The 22553-nt window shown below is 43.7% G+C and overlaps 1 protein-coding gene across 4 annotated transcripts in view; it reads left to right on the top strand.

Annotated features, from left to right (window-relative positions):
• The window catches only part of LOC120985159, a 65552-nt gene that overhangs the window by 15384 nt on the left and 27615 nt on the right, over nucleotides 1-22553 (top strand). For 2 of the 4 annotated variants that reach the window (XM_040413486.1, XM_040413487.1), the window contains exons 3-5: nucleotides 27-323; nucleotides 12784-12867; nucleotides 15977-16001. In XM_040413486.1, coding sequence (XP_040269420.1) covers nucleotides 27-323; nucleotides 12784-12867; nucleotides 15977-16001 — 406 coding nt within the window. The remainder of the gene's footprint in view (nucleotides 1-26; nucleotides 324-12783; nucleotides 12868-15976; nucleotides 16002-22553) is intronic. The other 2 variants (XM_040413489.1, XM_040413488.1) reach the window with 1 other exon arrangement.

Below are 22553 nucleotides of genomic sequence, written 5' to 3'. Positions count from 1 at the left end.
GACTCAATAATTCTCTCTATTTCCAGCTCCTCCAAACATGTCTCTAAATTCTACAATTGGTGACAATGATAATGTAACTGCCCAGTGTTCCCTTCATGAATTCTACCCAAAAGATGTGAATGTCTCCTTGAAAACAACTTGTGGAAATGTCCAATATCTGAATGACCCTCTACTTACAAGAAATGCAGATGGAACTTATAATGCTATCCATGGGTTTTTTGTGAATATCTTCAACTGTGTCAGCATTATAACAGTGACCTGTGTGGTAGAACATCAAACTGGCGGGTTAAACATTTCTGTAAAACTCATAAAAGCAAGACCAGGTAAATCATTAGACATGAATACTGTATAGTGCTGTAAATACAGATCTAAGTGCAAAGTCTACCAAATAACAATAAGAAGCAACCACCAGTCCAGTAGCTTATAGTATTTGACTATGTCCTGTTTTTTTCTGCTTTTGCAAACTTAATTGTTTAATATGAGACAAAGAAAGCCAGAGATTTACCGGTGTCAAAAAGCCCCTTTACACTGCCCAATAATCAGGGCAATTATAGGGAAGGAGCATTTCTAGGCACACTAGTTCATGATAATTCCCTTCTTGTAAAGATGCCACCAATCAACTGAAGCAGATTGTGCTGTGTACGCTGTGATCTTCTTCCCAGAAACAATGAATCTGTATGGGGATGAACAATCGCAGAAGGGATTGCTAGTCCCCATATAGAGAAGATGACTGCTACCTGAAAATGCAGCTCTCACTTGCTCTGATGAGCACATAATAATCGTGAATGAACGGTTTGTTCATGATAGTTTCCTGCTGAGTCGGCCAGTGTAAACGGGTAATATAGACACAATTCAGCAAGTTGATCACACCTACAGTCATGTATACCTTATAAGTGTTTGCCCACAAAATGAAGGAAAATATTGCAGAGTGCTTCTAACAACATATAGCACCCTCTATAGCCTTCCCCTTGTCCCTTTTGGGGTGCCCTTTGAACAGGCCTACTATGCCTAAAGGTAAATATAGACTGACCCTGAGCATAAAATACTATTTTTAATATATATATTTTTTTAAATGGTTAAAATGCAATTGCCCCCTATTGTGTTTTAAACTGGTCTTGGTCAGTCAGCAATTAACCAACAGAATAAATGAAATTATTCTAACTGAAAGTATTCTCGTACAAAGCATGCATGGCATTTGTATTTACAAAAATGATAAAAGGTACCATCTAAAAGACAAAATCTTTCAAAAGAAGAAAACAAGGGATAAAGGCCGAACTGGTATCATTTCAGCTTTATACAAATAGGTTCTATTTGACTCAACTACTCAAGATAGAGGGAAAAGACTTCTCCTGTCTATAACTCATGAGCTGTAGAGTGATGCAGTCAAATCTCTCATGTTGGTTTCCTATTTCTTTGTAGAGCTCTCTTTTTAGAGGAGGGAGACAATATCTCTCTGCTGGATTGGAGAAAGATTACCTTCACACACACATGATCTGATTCACCTCTTAAAATTCTTTAGTACTGCACTGTCCATGCTTTTCTCACAATATACAACAGAATATTAGTATGATGCCAGCACAGGGAATGAACATGATGCCGACACTGCGCATGCGCTAGCTCACGTATCGCCATTTGAAATACAGCCATTTTGTGCAAAGAAATATTTACTTCAGGTCTACACTGGTTCAGACCGTGTGAGATACCCCCTCTACATACAGGGGTTTGATTCAGGGATTTGAAATACAGCCATTTGAAATACAGCCATTTTGGGCAAAGAAATATTTAGTTCAGGCCAACACTGGTTCAGGCCTTGTGAGATACTCCCTCTACATACAGGGGTTTGATTCACAGATTTGAAATGCAGCCATTTGAAATACAGCCATTTTGTGCAAAGATATATTTACTTCAGGCCTACACTGTTTCAGGCCCTGTGAGATACTCCCTCTACATATAGGGGATTGATTCAGGGATTTGAAATACAGCCATTTGAAATACAGCCATTTTGTGCAAAGAAATATTTAGTTCAGGCCTACACTGGTTCAGACCGTGTGAGATACCCCCTCTACATACAGGGGTTTGAATCAGGCATTTGAAATACAGCCATTTTGTGCAAAGAAATATTTACTTCAGGCCTACACTGGTTCAGACCGTGTGAGATACCCCCTCTACATACAGGGGTTTGATTCAGGGATTTGAAATACAGCCATTTGAAATACAGCCATTTTGGGCAAAGATATATTTATTTCAGGCCTACACCGATTCAGGCCCTGTAAGATACTCCCTCTACATACAGGGGTTTGATTCAGGGATTTGAAATACAGCCATTTGAAATACAGCCTTTTTGGGCAAATATATATTTACTTCAGGCCTACACTGGTTCAGGCCCTGTAAGATACTCCCTCTACATACAGGGGTTTGATTCAGGGATTTGAAATACAGCCATTTGAAATACAGCCATTTAATGCAAAGAAATATTTAGTTCAGGCCTACGCTGGTTCAGGCCCTGTGAGATACTCCCTCTACATACAGGGGTTTGATTCAGGGATTTGAAATACAGACATTTGAAATACAGCCATTTTGTGCAAAGAAACATTTACTTCAGGCCTACACTGGTTCAGACCGTGTGAGATACCCCCTCTACATACAGGGGTTTGAATCAGGCATTTGAAATACAGCCATTTTGGGCAAAGATATATTTACTTCAGGCCTACACCGGTTCAGGCCCTGTGAGATACTCCCTCTACATACAGGGGTTTGATTCAGGGATTTGAAATACAGCCATTTGAAATACAGCCTTTTTGGGCAAATATATATTTACTTCAGGCCTACACTGGTTCAGGCCCTGTGAGATACTCCCTCTACATACAGGGGTTTGATTCAGGGATTTGAAATACAGCCATTTGAAATACAGCAATTTTGTGCAAAGAAATATTTACTTCAGGCCTACACTGGTTCAGACCGTGTGAGATAGCCCCTCTACATACAGAGGTTTGAATCAGTCGTATTCTACTGTTAATTAAACACCCATTTAGGGCAAGATCCTAAATTTGAAAAATATGAGGAGAGCGTCAAATAAGGGACGTGGCCCAGGTCGTGGTGCTGCTGGTGGAGCTCCTGTTGCAGGGAGAGGACGTGGATCGATCTGTGCCAGCTACTCGCACAAGTAAAAACCCCTTCCTCAGGTGCGAGTAGGCGACAAAACCTGCAGCGGTATTTGGTTGGGCTGCTCTACGAATGGTGAGGCCTGAACAAGTACAGGTGATAGTAGATTGGGTTGCTGACAGTGGATCCAGTTCCTTCACATTGTCTCCCACCCAGTCTCCTGCTGAAAGACAACAGTTGGCACCTGCAGCCCATGTCCATCAGTCTTTCACCTCACCCCCTTGCAAATCAGCCAAGCAGTCTGAGCCCCAAGTCATGCAGCAGTCTCTTCTGCTTTTTGATGACTCTGTTAGCAGGGTTTCCCAGGGCCACCCACCTAGCCCTGCCCCAGAAGTGGAAAATTAGTACATGAGAGGACCATCGCAGCACGTCTCGGATGATGACGAAACACAGGTGCCAACTGCTGGGGCTTTCGAAAGTGTGCAGACCGACAAGGAAGGCAGGGGTGAAGACTGGGTGGAAGATGATGTGGAGGATGATGAGGTCCTCGACCCCACAAGGAATCAAGGTCATGCGAGTGACCTATGTAGTTCGGAGGAAGAGGCGGTGGTCGTACAGAGCCACCAGCACAGCAGAAGAGGGAGCAGGGTGCAAAAGCGGATCGGCCGTCCTCTAGACAGTACGCCTCCTACTGCCCACCGCAGCAAGGGACCGAGCACACCAAAGCCAGCTCCAAGGAGTTCCCTGGCGTGGCAGTTCTTCAGACAATGTGCGGACGACAAGACACGAGTGGTTTGCACGCTGTGCAATAAGAGCCTGAAGCGAGGCATAAACGTTCTCAAAGTGAAGAAATTGTAACTAAACAACTGGCACTCACTATGTGGGTCACAACAACGGCATTTATTATTATAAAATAGCAGAAATTACAGCATAATATTGAAACATCTCTATTTATACAAGAGTTATTACATAAAATATCCCCCTAAAAAAGCATAAAAACTATAAGATAAACAATCCACTGGTATGTAAGCCCTATGTGTCAAACGAGGCCTATTCTAATAAATGAATAAAGTCCCAGTGTCCGCTTGTAAGGTTTGCAGATTTGTAACAATGTTCCTTTAAATCGAGGCAATGTGCATCCGGGTAATGATTTCTATCATAAAGTCTGTATATTCTCAATGTCCACAGAATGTAGTGTCAGATACCTCTTACACAAATTGTATTTGGTGGTCAATGCTGTGGAGAGATGTCGCTTACCGGTATATCCAAATGTCCGGCACTCTCGTTCCCCAGCTTTCCACACCACGCTGCTGCACTTGCTTCCGGCGTCCTCGCTCTCTGCTGTGTATCACGTGTTCTGCCAGAGATATCGCGGGACTTGGTAACTCTGTTCCGGTATTCAAATGCAGTTGTGCAAGAAGAGAAAAAATGGAGCGCTCCAATTTGAAAGATGGTTTAGATGATCTTGATCATATCCGGATTAATACTCGGGACAGGGATTTCATGCCAGACGCGTTTCGGGGACTTCACTCCCCTTCCCCGAAACGCGTCTGGCGTCTGAAGGGAGCTTCAGTTTGCCTCCTGTTGCTTCCTCCTCCTACTCTGCTTCCTCATCCTCTACCAGCTCCTCATCCGGTCAGCGTAACACCTTCACCAACAACTTCAGCACAGCCAGGGGTAAACGACAGCAGGCAGTTTTAAAACTTATCTGTTTGGGGGATAAACCCCACACCGCGCAGGAGCTGTGGACGAGCCTTGAACAACAGACCGATGAGTGGTTTGTGCCAGTAAGCCTCAAGCCCAGCCTGGTGGTGTGCGATAATGGGCGAAATCTCGTAGCAGCTCTGGGACTAGCCGGTTTGACGCACATCCCTTGCCTGGCGCATGTGCTGAATTTGGTGGTGCAGAGATTCCTTAAAAATTACCCCGACATGTCAGAGCTGCTGCATAAAGTGCGGGCCGTCTGTGCGCGCTTTCGGCGTTCTCACCCTGCTGCTGCTCGCCTGTCAGTGTTGCAGCGTAACTTCGGCATTCCCGCTCACCGCCTCATATGAAACGTGCCCACAAGGTGGAACTCCACCTTGCACATGCTGGCCAGACTGTGCGAGCAGCAGCAGGCGATAGTGGAGTTTCAGCTGCAGCACGCACGGGTGAGTCACTCGGCGGAACAACACCACTTCACCACCAATGACTGGGCCTCCATGCGAGACCTGTGTTCCTTGTTGCGCTGTTTAGAGTACTCCACCAACATGGCCAGTGCCGATAACACCGTTCTCAGCGTTACTATTCCACTTCTATGCCTCCTTGAAAAAACGCTCCTGGCGATGATGGAAGAGGATGTGGCACAGGAGGAGGAGAAGGAAGAGGGATAATTTCGTAGGGTTTCCAGCCAGTCATTCCCAAGTGGCTCTGAGAGTGGGTTCCTGCACCCACAAACCCAAGGTACACAATTGTCCAGCCAGGACTCAGTTCTGGAGGATGAGGAGGTGGAGGATGAGGAGGAGGAGATGGAGGAGGAGGAACCATGTTCACAGCAGGGTGGCACCCAGACCATCTCATGGCCATCACTGTTGCGTGGATGGGGGGATACAGAGGACACAGACGATACACCTCCCACAGAGGACAGCTTTTCGTTGACTCTGGGCAGCCTGGCACACATGAGCGATTACATGCTGCAGTGTCTCCCCAACGACCACCGAGTTGCCCACATTCTAACTTGTGATGATTACTGGGTGGCCACGCTGCTGGATCCCCGTTACAAGGACAATGTACCGTCCTTAATTCCGTCACTGGAGCGTGATCGTAAGATGCGCGAGTACAAGCGCACGCTGGTAGACGCGCTGCTGGTGGCATTCCCACCTGACAGTGGGGGCACAGTTGAAGCACAAGGCGAAGGCAGAGTACGAAGAAGAGGTCGCCAACGCAGCTGGGGCACCGCCAGCACCTCAGAAAGCATGGCCGAAATGTGGAAAAGCTTTGTCAGCACGCCACAACAACCAGCACCACCAGCTCATATGGAACGTCTTAGCAGGAGGCAGCATTTCACCAACATGGTGGAGCAGTATGTGTGCACACGCCTACACGTACTGAATGACGGGTCTGCCCCCTTCAACTTCTGGGTCTCCAAATTGGGCACATGGCCTGAGCTTGCCCTTTACGCCTTGGAGGTGCTGGCCTGCCCTGCAGCCAGTGTATTATCTGAACGTGTGTTTAGCACGGCAGGGGGCGTCATCACAGACAAGCGCAGCCGCCTGTCCACAGCCAATGTGGACAAGCTAACGTTCATTAAAATGAACCAGGCATGGATCCCTCAGGACTTGTCCGTACCTTGTGCAGAATAGACATGTATACCGGCACTAAGCAGCCATTGTTATACTGCAGCGCAATTGCTCATGTTTGTATTTTGGATATTTCACACTCTTTTGGAGTGTACCTTAATTTTACAAAATGAAATTAAAACCAAAAACCTGTGTTGGCTATCTCGTCCTCCTCCACCACCGCTTCCACCTACTCCGCTACGTCCACCGCCTCCTCAAACTCCTACTCCATATGGAACTCCACCTCATAAATCCATAATTTTTTTTTGTACGTGTTTTATTTTATATCATTTTACTACTTTGTCATTTACATTTTCGGGTGAAATTCACAAATTTTTGGGTGTATAGTACCACTGCTATACCTAGTGGACTGGTAAAAAATAAAATAAAATTGTCAGTTACATTTTATGGTGAAATTAACAAATTTTTGGGTGTACAGTACCACTGATATACCTAGTAGACAGGCTAAACAAAAAAAATGTGTAATTTACATTTTAGGGTGAAATTCACCAATTTTGGTGTGTATAGTACCACTGCTATACCTAGTGGAACGGTAAAAAAATAATAAAAAAAATTGTCAGTTACATTTACTGGCGAAGTAAACAAATTTTTGGGTGTATAGTACCACTGCTATACCTAGTAGACCGGTAAAAAAATAATACAAAAATTGTCAGTTACATTCTCTGGCAAAATAAACAAATTTTTGGGTGTAATGTACCACTCCTATACCTAGTAGACCGAAAAAAATAAAAATACTTGTCAGTTCCTTTTTTTGGTGAAATTCACCAATTTTTGGGTGTAATATACCCCTCCTCTACCTAGTTGACAGCTTAATAAATTTCAATAATTTTTCTGTTACATTCTTGGGTTGACATTATACAATTTTAGACGTGAATAAACACCTGCTATGCATAGGTGACAGGGAATAAAATGTAATAAATTATTCAGTAATTAATGCGCACCTCATCCTTTCATTCAATGCTTAAACTTTGAAAAGTTGTCACACTTTTATGCTTTAATAATTTCTCCCATATTTCAACTCTAATTTTAAATTTGAAAAAATGAATCTTCCCTTAGATGTGGTCTCTCTTTCTCACGCTCCCTCTCTGGCCTGGAACCCTGATTCCCCGCCACCCGTGATCACCATGGTAGGCGCATAAAAGAACATCGAAAGTTGATAAAGCAGATATCAAATTGGATCGTGAACATCACAAGGACGTGCGACATGGTGGGGCAGTAAGTGTGCACACGCCTACACGAACTGACTGACAGGGGTCAGCCCCTGCAACTTCTGGGTCTCCAAATTGGGCACATGGCCTGAGCTTGCCCTTTACCCCTTGGAGGTGCTGGCTTGCCCTGCAGCCAGTCTATTGTCTGAACGTGTGTTTAGCATGACTGGAGGGGGTTATCACAGATTATATTTCCCAATGTTTTGGGGTGTACCCTAATTTTTAAAATAAAATTTAAAACCAAAAAACAGTGTAGGCTACCTCCTCCTCCACCGCCGCTTCCACCTACACTGCCACATCCACCGCCTCCCCGACCTCCTACTCCATATGGACCTGGTCCTCCTAGATCAAGATTATTATTTTTTATTTTTACGTATTTTATGTTATTTTAAGTCATTTCCCTATCCAAATTTGTTTGCAGAGCACTTGCCATGCTCTTAACCATGCTCTCATTTTTACAGCTATTTTAGTGCTCAAAAGTTCGGGTCCCCATTGACTTCAATGGGGTTCGCGTTCGGGTTCGGGATCAAGTTTGGGTCAAGTTCGGGTCCCGAACTCGAACTTTTTTCCGAAGTTCGGCTGAACCCGTCGAACCCGAACATCCAGGTGTCCGCTCAACTCTAGCTTTCATTAATGTCCTCTGTCCCTTTCCACTGCTCCCTTAAAAGACAGTTGCTATGGCTTGTCTATCTCGGGCTAAGAAGACAGAAAGACAGAGAGGCGGTCCTTCACACTGCATGCCTGTATTAGACTTCAGAGTGAGGAGGCGTGTCTCTTAGTAATCCAATCTGATTGGCTGGCAGGGAGCTGCTGGCTACAGCAAGTGTGTATGGGGAGTGAGTGAAGGCAGTTTTGGCCTCAGAGAACTGGCAGAGGAGTCATCTTAGGGTCCATTCACAAGTCCGTATGTGTTTTGCGGATCTGCAAACACGGACACCGGCAATGTGCATTTTGCATTTTGCGGACCGCACATCGCCGGCGCTTTCATAGAAAATGCCTTTTCTTGTCCGCAATTGCGGACAAGAATAGGACATGTTCTATTTTTTGGCGGAACGAAAGTGCGGATCCCCAAATGCGGATGTGGACAGCACATTCCGGCCCCATTGAAAATTAATGGGTCCGTACCTGTTCCGCAAAATTGCGGAACAGATGCGGACCCATTTTGCGGACGTGTGAATGGCGGGTGAATATCAGATTGGCGGGGTGCGACTCCTGGCACTTGAGAATAGGTCATTAATAGTAAAAAGAGTACAACCTCTTAAATAGTAGGACTGGAGGGAAGGGGTTAGGTTGAGAATTTGGCATGGGCGGGGGCGATTCAATTTTTACCTCAGGCAGTAGAAAGGCTAGGAGCTCCCTTACCCCTTTCCACAAAGCACTGAGAAGGAAGGGGGGGTGCGGCAAGCTGAACTTATTCACCTTTAATTATGCCTTTGGTTCCTACTATATATAGGTGCAGATACAAACAACAAACACACAGACAGATAAACACAAAGACCGAGTCGACAGAAATGAGCTACACAGTACTAAAACTGAGAGACAAGGAAGGGTCAAGGAGACAAGCCAAGATCAGAAGCACAGAAGATCAATCAGCAAACAGAACCAGGGAACCAGGAACAATGCTAGTGAGCCAAAAGACTATCACTGGCAATGGTTCCATTACAATAGGGGATTTAAATAGAGAGCCAGGTCCCCGGACCAGAACCTGATTGGTCCAGTGACCTGACTCTCCATAGGTTAACCACAAAGCCTAAAAATAATAGGACAGATGGGCTGTCATTTAGCCTATCTATCTCCCCCAGCACAAGTGCGCTGGGAGAAAAGCAGAGCATTGTGATCAATAACTAAGGACGTGGCTCAGCAGTGCATCTCTCCTGGCATGGCCATGGCCATGCCCAAGCTGAGAATCACGCCACTGGAGCCCAGACTGGTAAGTTTCTTACAACAACGATTAAGATTTCAAAAGTTTTAACAAGTTGAAACATTGACATTTTTGGAGTAAATACATGCTCTCCTAAATATTCAATTTGGTTTGGTTTCATTTTAGAGTTAGCTGCTTCTCATGTGTAGATTTTGTGCTGAGGCTTAAGAACTTCAAACTATAATTTTGGTCATAACGGGTCAGAATCCCATTACTATTAAAAGGGGTTGAATTAATGTATTAGGAAGCATTTGATTACAGCTATTGTAAGTTATGGTACATGGCATAATTATGCTATTCTTGCCACATTTGAAAAGTGGGGAGAAAGTGAGTGGAGCATAGCTGAATGGGTGTAGCCTCCCACGAACCATCCAATTCCTTATAATTTACATCAGAAAATAGCACTGACTATAGTTCACATCTACGCCAACTCATACCTGGTGTAGATTTCAATTTCTGGCACACAAACTGCTGTCTGATATGCCAAATTTGTAACAGGCCTGTGCGTCTTAAAATTTTTTAGAGAATTTTGAGATGACAGACTTTATACCAAAACTGACGTTTGTAACACCCATCTTAATATACAGTATCTTCCCCAATAAGCTGTAACCAAACAGAAGAAGATACAGTACCAGTATAAAAATAATAATGTACATATAAATGTCAAGCAATATGCTATTAATATTTTATTTTTTTATATATACAGTATATGTTTTTTGTTTGTTGCTTATAGAACATATTACACAGTTTAGTAAGTTACGTAATAAATGCACCAAAGTAGTTCATTCCAATATCATTGAATAAAGCATAATTAATGGCAGGGGGGGGGGGGGAGAAGGTAAAAACAAAGTATGAGTCACCTTGTTTCTAAAGTTTAAAAAGTGCCACCAATTACCCTATGAATAAGCAAATACTCCTTTTATGTGGTCAGAAAAATATTTTTTTGCCGGCAGCAGATGGTGCAGTCTAATCACGCTCTGCTGCAGGCAAATAATGATTCTGTATGGGGATGAGCGATGGCATTTGCGATTGTTCCTTCCCATACTGTGGGGGAGATTACTGCGTGTAATTGCAGCAGTTACCTCCACTGACGAGCAGCCGATTGTCAGGAAGGAACGCCTCCTTCACTACAATCTTCTGCTAAATGTAGCAGTGTAATACAGCTTTTAGTTGGGGAAAGAGTAGTAAGATGATAAAACGGTACAAATCACATACTATTGAAATTTGTGGGGCAGTATTGATTAGGCTCTCGTTCAGACAGGTAAATCATACCTTTGTTTCCTATCCTTATCAAGGATATAATCAAATTTACTGACACTAATTCATATTGATAGTTGTTCAAATGTGATCACATATCTGTCTGTAACCTAGTCTACAGCAAAGTATTAAGGTATAATTATTTAAACCTAAAGTCACATATTACATTTTGGCAGGATGTATTGAAAAGTGCAGTTGACTGCATTTTTTCAATACACTTTTTCAATACATATTGCATACTGGCCAAACATAAGCCAAAAGATGACATTTTGGGCATACGTTTGACCATCAAAGTGTATGGGCACAAAATATGTTGTGTAAATTGAGACTTAGATATTACTCTTCAACAAAAGAGTAGATATGAGTGGATATAACATGGCTCTTAAGTTTCATTAAACCAATGTCTAGTATTTTAGCTTTCTTCTCTTGGTTTCACACCTTGTATAGTATGCTGCTTTGCTCACTTATTTCTCGTTACTCGTCTACTCCTGTGGTTAATGCTGGTTACAAAAATGTAAATTTCAGTCAATCTTATGGTTCTAAGGTGTGATGTTTCCATAAAAAACAGAAGGAGTAAATCTATGATGTGGCCTAGTATGTGTAGTGTGCTAGTATTTTCAGCAGCTTGAACAGTGATCTTCATATTTTGCAGCAAAGTTTTTGTAAAAATTGGTTATTTGCTCACCCTCTAGATTGTATGGTGCAAGCCATCAGTCAGAAGATCTATAGCGAAATAAGGACCAAGCGTGTTGGATTCCAACGTACACAATGCATAGTTCCACTGAGAAGGAATGGTGAAGATGGAAACTTTGGATGGTTTAATTAATATGTTAATATACAAATTTTAAGAGTTTATCTTCTAAAGCTTTTATTTTCTGCAGACATGTGCTTTCTGCTCCACAGTGAATCTGTTATCTTTACTTTTCTAAAAGCTCATAAACACTTATTACAATTTGATAACAATTTCCGATAAGGGCTACAGACTACAGACAGATTCACTGAGAAGGGGGAAGAAATTGTCTGCAGATGCACTGAAGGTGAAAGCTATAGTGGAAAAACTGTTGAAAGTTTTTAAAGACCAACTGAAAAAAATTATTTTTAGCTCAAATGAGTAGGATATAATAATGAAAAAAAATAATAGTAACAAAATCCCCAAAAGGTGTCCATAGCCTTTAATTAATGTGATGCATGACAGAATAGGAATGGCAGGACTGTAGACAGAGTTTTTTTAGTTTTTTTTTACTGGACACTGGGTCTGATCATGGGGGTTGTCAATCCCTAAACTGGAAAATCCATTAAATTTGAAAAAAAAAATACAATAAAGTGTGTTATTAAAAGGTGGAGATTTACTTTAAAGGGGTTGGCCACTTTCTGGCTATTGTTGATCAATGTGTTTGTGAGATGATTATATGATACTTGCTAATATAGTCCTTGTTAAAATTCTGCACCACTTTCTATATTTCATGAGGTATACTCCCTTGTTTTCAAAGTCTTTCATGCTGTCCACACAGAGGTCCTGTCTATAAAATGGCTGCTGATGGAGGGTCATGTGACCAGGCAAATCACCTCCATGTGATGTCTCTTCCATTCAAACACACTGCACCTGCACTAAACTTCTAACAGAACAAGTGGAGATGGCAGGTGCAGTGTGCTTGAATGGAGGAGGCATCGCACGGAGGTGATTTGCCTGGTCACATGACCCTCCATCAGCAGCCATCTTATGGACAGGACCTCTGTGTGGACAGCATAAAAGACTTTGTAAGCAAGGGACATTCCTCATGAAATATAGAAAATGGTACAGGATTTCAATAGAGGCTTTATTAGTAAGTGTCATATAATCATCTCACAAACACATTGGTCAACTGTAACCAGAAAGTGGCCAACCCCTTTAATGTTATCTATATTTGCAGTTTGCACTAACAGTTACTAGCTAATGCTTTTTCTGTCTGGCTTATAGATGACGGGCTGCATTTCACATGGTACATAATTGGCGGAATTCTGATATTACTGCTTCCTCTACCTTACCTTATCCACCAAATTGGTATGTATTCATTATTTGCTTTTACCTTGTTATGGTAGTGGGTGTGGAATCACTGTGTTAACAAATACCGGTAGATTTGACTTTGGATTACTCCTAAGGACATTATTCTGCCAGTCACCTTGTTTTCACCCTTTAACCCCTGTACATGGATCTGGACTTTGCTGCAGGAAAAACCACCAGGCTGCTTCCTCCTGTAGTAGTCTCTGTATGATTGACAACTGACCCACAGGGGTCAAGAGACAGCGGTGCAGAGCACTGAGGAGTAGGGCAAAATTGTACTCAGGAATAAGCCGAGGTCAGGACAGGCAGAGTACATGCAGAATACATGTAGCATTCTAAACAGTCCAAGGTCACAGTAGGAAGCATGAGATTATCAATGCATTTATGGCAGCTGTCTGGCGGGAATACATTGAGAAATATGGTCATCAAAATGAGTGCTATATCTATGAAGCGCTTTTTTTGACATAGAAGTCAGGTGTAGTGGGTGGGGCCAAGGTCTGTTTAATTATAATTTTTTTATTTAAAATTTGTCTGTTTACTAAAATAAAAACCAAAATCAGATATCTGGGGCATTGTGCTTTGCATTCTGCATTGCCTGGGAGTGATTGACGTACCTGTACTGGGAAACTGGGTGAGGCCATTCTAGGCTTTGCTATGAACAGGGCCAGGGTGACAGGTAGGCAGAGATAGGCAACCGCCTAGGGCGCCACCTCATTTCAGCATCAAATAATTGAGCACCAACCCGGCATCGTTATTCTCACTCCACATGGTCCTTTTCATCACCAAAGGGCCATAGAGGTCCAGTCCTGCACATATCTCCATTGTTGTATGAGAAGCTCAATTCACAAGGACCGTGGCTCCGGATGCTGGCATGGAAAAGGATGCAGGCCTTGAAGAAAAAGAGGAACGCTGACCAATTATCACTTCACCATTAGACTGATGGAAGCGTTCACTGGTGTCAGCGAATCAGTAACACTGACATATGAGAGCTCCATCAGTCTGTGGAGGAAAGCACTTATAGGCCAGTGTTCTTTTCCTCCTTCATGGCCCACCCCCTATACCATGCCTGCGTGCGGAACCGCGGTCCTAGCAAATTCAACCTCTAGTACAAGTAAGCAGAAATATGCATGGATATCCCTAACAGTCTGGTTGCCAGGGGCGGACTGGGAACTTAAAGTGGCCCTGGAAAAAATACGAAAATTGGCCCCATTTTGTAGTTGGGTCCAAATTGATGGAAGACAGGGCCAGCAATAACATATTGTGACACATTATACCACCCCAACAGAGCCAAATACCACAGTCCAGCACAAAATACTGCCAGCAGAACAAAATACATCCCCAAAAACTTCCACTGACCAGCCGTGAGGAGGGCTCAGGTGGCCCACCGGGAAGTTTCCCTGTTAGGTCTATGGCCAATCCGCCGCTGGTGGTTGCCCTCCCCTTACACTCAGAGGAACATTTTCCTTCCTCACTCCATTTAGGCCTGGTACTGTTATGGAACATGGCACATGTCTAGCACCCTGGCAATCAAGAAGTTGGGCAAGTGCTGTCACCTCCATGTCACTCAGCTCCACAAATTGAAAGGAGAAATACAAGACAGACATGGAAGATATGACAGGGCATCACACAAGTGGGAACATAAAGCAGCAGCCATGGGGATGTTGAGTCCAGGAGTTGTCTCCTATATGGTCATATGTTTAGGGTTTAGGGTTACTGTTACTGTTAACCCCTTCCCACATATGGACATAATTATATGCCCATTTTTGCAGTGCATCCCTACAAATGAACATATAGTTATGTACAAGAGCCGTGGCTGCTCCATCAGCATGTCATGGCTGTGATATACAGCCAACATACTGCCCCACACATTTATCCTATAAATTTATGTATATGTTTTGTTTTGTTTTTTATTTACAATGGAACTCTATGGTGATGGATGCTATGTATGGCATCCATCTGAGGCTTCCATTTAACTATACGTTTTTGGATATGTTAAACATAAGGCAATAACGTGATTTGAACCCAGCCTAAGGGCTAAAATGCTCCCTCTGTCAAACTATTAGCCCCTCTGACCCAATCGTGAGGTGCCATGACAGCCAAGGTCCCAAACAAAGGCCTTCAGCCTGCTATGACCGTATGCCTATTAAGCATGGACTAAATAGAGTGCCTGTCACTTTTCTACTGATATTATTCAAATATTTACAGTAGTCCAATAGAATGCAATTAGTTTATAACTTTATTGCGAAGAGTCAAACGTAAATGTATAATACATTCTGGAAACGCCTCTACATATATTAAACTGGATGTTTCGGTCCACTTGGACCTTCTTCTGTGGATTATTCTGCGGCCCAGATGTGGCTTTGTTTATGTGGCTATGGGAGGGCACCATTTGCTGTATCTGCCTAGGGCACCAGTAAATCTTGTCACGGCCCTGGCTATGAGGCGCTATAAGATCTGAATATTTGGTGAATTGTGGCCAAATGTTTATCTATAGACAGTTGAAGTCATTGTGCACACAGCAGAGCAGAGGGTATTTGGCTGTACTAGGCTCTGATAGATGACGTATATACTGAGCTCTTCTAGCTTCTATTCTTCTACACTTCTAGGGGGAAATAGCTTAGTATATACTGCATGCAATGGAACATGCTGCAATCTAGTTTGGACAGAATTCCACAGAAAACCCTCTGTCTGCCTTTGTGTGGAATTTGAGGCATACAGAGGTACAATAAAGCTCCATGCACCTCTATGGATGCCCTTTTGGGATCAGTGATACAGCCATGTGCATGAGGCTTATAGACTGGGCAAGCTGGGTACCTGCTGGCATCTCTCATTGAGTTTAACTCTACTGGCTGGCAATCTAAATATTCTTACAGTAATACTGCAATTACCTGCTTATTGATAAAACAAGCATCATACATCTAGGGGACTGAAAAGCTTCACAACTTTCTGACAAACTTATGATTGATCATTATTATTATTATTATTAGTAGTAGAAGTAGTAGTAGTAGTAGTAGTAGTAGTAGTAGTAGTAGTAATATGAAGGCAATTAATTTCCAGACATTTCTGTATAGTACGCTTACATCTTAAAAATATGTACCCTTCATTGCAGGAAAAGGTCACTGTTCTGCGTGCAGGTATGTATTGAAGTCAAGCATATCATTTCCTACACACAATAATCACAATATACTTTCAATGTGGAGAGATGTGAAAACATTCATATTGCATGTTATAGAGAAATGTAAAGGAAGAGGGACCAAACCACCAATATCAAAAGAGCGCAAGCTTACTGACAGACCTACACACGCAAACCACAAGTAACTAAACATAGGTCATGCAATAGACCTTCAACTTTTTATTTCCATATTTAGTATATTGTCTTAAGGTGGCCATACAAGTTAGATGAATGTCAGCCAATTAATGATTAAAATGAAGCCTACTTTGTAGCCATATTAAAGGAAATGACCCATTGTTCAAATCACGTTTTTATATGTAACATTTTTTAATAATTATTGATATTTTTAATTTTCCAATTTTCTTTATTTAAACCAAAACAATAGAATCCTGCAGTTTTCATGCTGCCCACCAAGCCTAATAATAAGCGCCACTTCTTGGTCTATACAGATCATTTTACTGCAATTACCTGCTTATCTGTCAGTCTAAGGCTACATTAACACGACCGTACATGTTTTGCGGATCCGCAAAACACGGATACCGGCTGTGTGAATGTAGCTGGCCCTATGACAGAAATGCCTATTCTTGTCCGGACAAGAATAGGACATGCTCTATCTTTTTTGTGGGGCCACGGATCGGAACTACGGATGTGGACAGCACACAGTGTGTTGTCCGCATCTTTTGTTGTTCAATCATTTTATTTAGGCATAAAAATGTAACAACATGAATCAGTACACTGCGAGAAACACATCATAATTAAAATGACATCAGTAGGTTACAGTACTTAAGCAAATAGACCTTACATCTATAGGATTCACAACAAAGAGTGTTTCCTGAAGCCTATGCATAAACATGAAACGAGACAAACGGGGGAGACAAACACAGACATCACAGACAAACACATAAGGAAAAAGACAAACTACTAGGTATCTTCCATATAAGCAAACACCTACAATCTTATACAACCGGAGACAAACTGTACTGATTCAGCCATTCAGAAAATCCCTGAGACCCTTTGAACAAAATCCATGGCATCCACACTTTCAAGTATTTCTGGTCCAGTTCCGCATCTTCTGCAATCAATTCCTCCATTCTACGTAAGTTCTCAAACGTCTCTAGCCATTCTGACATCTTAGGAGCGTCCTGTGACTTCCAATGTCTAGGCAACACCAGACGAGCCGCCTGCATGAAAAATCTCAGGAGGCCCCTCTTGACTACCAGAGTGGGACCGGCAAACATTGATAATAGAGCTTCCTCCGGAGTCCAAACAGATGTCGTACCCACCATACTGTTGTACAATTCATTCAGGGCCGACCAAAAGGGAACAATCTTCTTACACCGCCACCAGATATGGGACATTGTACCCACCTCATGCAAACATCTCCATCACAGGTCAGAGCACTCAGGGAAAAAAGGAATGCACAATAGCAGGGGTCCTGTACCATCTAGAAAGTATTTTAAAATTATTTTCTTGTACCCCACAGCATATGGAGGACTTGTGAGACAACACAAATGATTTCTCCCATTGATCCTTAGAGAACACTTTTCCCAGTTCCTTCTCCCAAGCCCGAACATAAGGCAAGGTAGAGGCAGGTCCAGCATTCTCCTGTAGCATCCCGTACATCAGAGACACCAAATGCGCAGGAGGAGATGATTGTGAACATACTGCTTCAAAGGGGGTCAGATCCCTAGCAAGGGCCTCCGTCGGACCTAAGGATAGTATGTAATTTCTCAGTCCTCTATACAAAATCCACGCCCCTCTATTCCTACACCCCGGCAAGTCATCTAAAGTACGGATAGAGGTTCCCGAGATCAATTGTCGTACCCTAAGTCCTTCCTCTTTTCGATAACCTAATATTTCTCTCCTACCCTTACACAGCGGAAAAGCTGGATTGTCAAATATTGGTGTCATAGGGCTCGGGAAAGATGAGCAACCGAGTGCAGCCGCACACCTGTCCCACACCTGTAGTACCCCAGCTGTAATAGTCGGGAGTACCTTGCCACGTAAACTTTTTGGTATCCACAGAAGATTTTGAGGGGGGACTTCCAACTCGCTCCTCTCAAATCCAACCCATCTCTTGTTGGAGCTGTTGTGAAACCAGTCTAATATGTATGCCAGAACTGCCGCTCTATGGTATAATTTAATATCAGGGACCCCGACTCCGCCCCTATCCTTAGTCCTAAAGAGGAACTTGATCCCCAACCTAGGAGTAGATCCGGCCGAAATAAAATTTATAAACAAGGATCTTATGGTCCTGAAGAACACGCCCGTCAGCGGGATGGGAATAGTCCTAAGAACGTAAAGAATCCTAGGAAGTACATTCATTTTTAATGCGTGTATTCTACCAAACCACAACAGGGGTAAGCCCTTCCAGACCGCCAGATCCCTCCTAATCTCCTCTATTAACGTAGAGAAATTTAGCTGATATAAATCCTCTAAACGGGCAGGGATGGACACCCCCAGGTATGAAATGTGATCCGTCTTCCATTGAAATGGAAAGGCTTGTTTCAAAGCCTGCATTGTGGTGTGTGGAACCGTGACATTCAATATCTCAGACTTGTGGAAGTTCACCTTGAAATTACTCAAGTCTCCAAATATAGAGAATTATTTTGTAATATTTGGTAAGCTAACAACTGGATCCGTACAGTATATCAATAAGTCATCTGCATATATTGCGATTTTAGATTCTAATGTACCAAAATACAGACCTCTAATTGATGCATTAGCTCTCAGTGCCCTTGCCAGAAACTCCATGACCAGAATATATAGTAATGGCGATAGCGGACACCCCTGGCGAGTCCCATTGTGGATCTCAAAAGAGGAAGACAAAGCGCCATTTACTCTCACCTGAGCTTGCGGTTTATTGTAGAGCGCCATTATTCTGAGTAGCATATTAGGGCCCAGCCCAAACGCCAACAAGGTCTCCCTGAGGAAATCCCAGTCGACGCGGTCAAATGCTTTTTCCGCGTCGACTGAGAGAAGACACAAAGGCGACCCGTCAGCTCTAGCCTTTGCGATATGAGCCAGAGATCTGATGGTATTGTCCCTAGCTTCCCTGCCGGGTACAAACCCCACTTGATCTGCCGAAACCAGGGAAGGAATATGTCCCCTCAGCCTATTTGCCAGTATTTTCGCGTAGATTTTCACATCTACGTTGATTAAAGAAATTGGCCGGTAATTACAACAGGCCAGGGGGTCCTTCCCTGGCTTAGGGATGACACATATGTGTGCCGTAACTGCCTGCGCCGGAAACACATCTCCATGATCTAAAGAATTGCACATATCCTTCAGAGGCCCTACTATCTCTGCCAAAAACTTTTTATAAAAACGGGGCGTAAACCCGTCGGGGCCTGGGCATTTGCCTACCTCCAATGACTTCACCACTCCCTTGATCTCCTGATCAGTCACCTCCCTCTCTAAGTCCAAACTATCTATAGACAAAAGTTTAGGTCCCTTTAGCTCAGTCAGATACTGTCTTATTTTTTGGGCTTTAAGTTCAGAAGCTAAATCAGCATATTTCCCTTTTAAGCTATATAGCTCCTCATAATAGGCCCGAAACTCCCTCAGAATGTCCTCTGTAGCATGGACCTTCCCCCCTACTCTACAATTGAGAGAGGGTATATACCCGGAAGCTGTGCGTGGTCTCAACGCCCTCGCCAGGAGTCTACCACTCTTATCACCTAAGCCATAGAACAAACTTTTCAATTTGTCCCTGGCCCCCAAATATTTCTGGTCAATGAGTTTCAGCAACGCACTTCTAGTGTCGCAGAGCTCCTGAAACACTCCAGGATCCAGACTGTTCTTATGGGACTTCTCCAGATCCGCTACTTTCCTTAATAGCTCAATAATCTTAGCGGCCCTCATTTTCTTGAGTCGGGACGCGTGGGAAATCAGACGACCTCTGATCACACACTTAAGCCCTCCCACTTAATAGTGGATCTGAAGGAGTCCCCCGTATGAACCTCCACAAATTCCTCAATTACCTTCTTAATGTCAGCCACACACACACTGTCTTTCAATACGTTATCATTCAGTTTCCAAGAGCTCCTTGAACGAGTGGGATCTCCTAGGTCTAAAGCTACCCAGGTCATTGAATGGTCAGAGAAGAGGATAGGTTCTATCGCTGCAGTCGGATGTAGGTCTAATAGCTCATGTGAAATGAACATGTAGTCCAGGCGGTGATAAGAGTTATGTGTCATAGAAAAAAATGTGAAGTCCTTCCCTGTCGGGTGCAGTATTCTCCACACATCGACCAAACGTAATGCATGTAAGTGTCTCTGGAAACCACGGGCTACCCCAGGAGAAGCAGAGGACTCACCTGAGGACGTGTCCAATTTAGCCTCAAGAGGGAGGTTAATGTCACCACCTAGGATAATCTTTACACCATCCGCAAAGTCCTCCAATGCAGCAAAGGCCGAATTCGCGAAGCCACTCTGACCTGTGTTGGGACAATATATATTAGCAAGAATCAATACTCTGGAGGCAATATTAACTTTCAGGAACAGGTAACGACCTTGATCGTCTCGGCGGGTATCCAGCACAGTGCAGGGTACATTTTTATGTATAGCTATGGCAACCCCCCTTGATTTAGACTCAGCATAAGTACTATGAGCCCATGTGGTGAAGTACCTGTTTTTACATGAGGGGATGTGACCTTCTTTAAAATGGGTCTCTTGCAGGAGGGCTATACCTACTTTCTGTTTATGCAGGCTATATAGTACCTGATTTCTTTTGACCGGTTCATTTAGCCCGTTGACATTATAGGAGCATACCTTAATGGATGCCATAACTATTGGGAGATATGCTTATGATAGCTGCTGGATACCTAACATATAAAGGCAGAACCACTGCCCTGGGGGAGACAAGACACAACAGGGGGGACATACAAACATCACATATAACAAATAAGCCCCCACAATATGGGGCAATGAAAATGACATTTCTTGTAATTAACATTAGGTAGTGGAATAAAGCAACCATCCACAACCCACACATCTAAGGGAGAAGAGGAAGCCCAAGATGACAGAGCAGGCCCTCCCCCCCCCATCTCCATCCGATATTATCAACTGATATTTAAAGAAAAGCTAAACATAGAAATAATGCTAAAATACATCCTGCATTACATGAACTATATAGGCCCTTACGGCCCACCCAATTCCTGGCTGGAACTCACTGGAAAACAACGTATCCCATGACATAATAACCTTCGTCCCCCATACTTTCCTGAACAAACTGCACACAATATGTGCGAACATAACAGGGAAGCCTGCCGGCTATAACCGCATTAGTATGGGGCAGGTTATAATTCACATAAGTGGTCTACTATACGACCCCTGTAAAAAGATAAGTAACCCCAAGGTTAGATAGACCATCTTCATGGTGACTTCCTTTGCCTAGAAGCCCTTGGGGAGACCTCAGACCATCTTTCTCTCTGTGGCCTAGGTGCAGGCTCCAGAACCAACGGCCACTCCGGTAATGAAACACGTGGGAGCGACAAAGTCTCCAGAAACTTGGGAAGGTCCTCCGGATCTCTGAAAACTGCTGATCTTCCATCTCTCCTAACATGCAGTTGGAAGGGGAAGCCCCATCTATATGGTATCTCTCTCTCTTTGAGTAAGGCGAGTAGAGGCTTCACCGCCCTTCTAAGTTGAAGAGTACGTCTAGAGAGGTCCGGCAAGATCTGTACTACAGAACCACCGAGTTCCAGAGTGTCCGCTTGCCTGGCTGCTCTTAATATCTCCTCCTTTACTTTAAAAAAATGCACACGGCACACAATGTCCCTTGGTCTGGAAACATCCATAGATTTAGGCCCCAAGGCCCTGTGCAGGCGATCTAACTCCACCGGTAGCTGTGCTGATTCCCCCAGCAGTGTGCTAAAAAGGTCTGGATCGTTGCTTCTAATTCAGACGTGGATATTGATTCCGCCACCCCACGGATCCGCAGGTTATTCCTGCGATGGCGGTTCTCTAGGTCATCCACATGTGATAGTAGGTGGCTGATCTGCTGCGAATGCGCCGACAGTACCTTGTGCTGATCATCTAGCTGGTCTTGAAAGGACTCCTGTGTCTTTTCAGCAGCCTCGACTCTGGTGCCCAGGTGTTTGATTTCCCCTTTCAGGGTCTCCATCTCTGAGCGATATGTTTGCTCCAGCCTCTGCACCGATTGGGCTAGGTCTTCTTTGGTAGGGAGAGCCTGCAAAAACGTGCGGATATCCCACTTGCCGTCCGTAGTGACGGTCACCGGGCTTTCCGACTCTCTATCCTCATGTGGCGAGTTACCAGCGGTCGCAGGCACATTCTTCCCGGTCGCCATCTTGGGCGCCTCTGCCGGCCCTGTGCCACTCGACTGGGATCCAAAGAACTTCTCAATTCCGGACCCCTCCGGCTGTTGTGCAGGCTCCTGCAATCCCTTGGCAGTCCTACGACCCATCAGGAATCGTGAGTGAGCAGGAATGTAGGCAAAAATAGCTTATCAAGCGGAGATGGCGGGAGAGCTTCACTATCCTGCGTCCTAC

The sequence above is a fragment of the Bufo bufo genome, chromosome 1, assembly GCF_905171765.1.
Source record: "Bufo bufo chromosome 1, aBufBuf1.1, whole genome shotgun sequence".
NCBI lineage: Eukaryota > Metazoa > Chordata > Amphibia > Anura > Bufonidae > Bufo > Bufo bufo.
The sequence above is the reverse complement of the archived record's forward strand: the minus strand, read 5'-3'. Positions and strand labels throughout refer to the sequence as shown.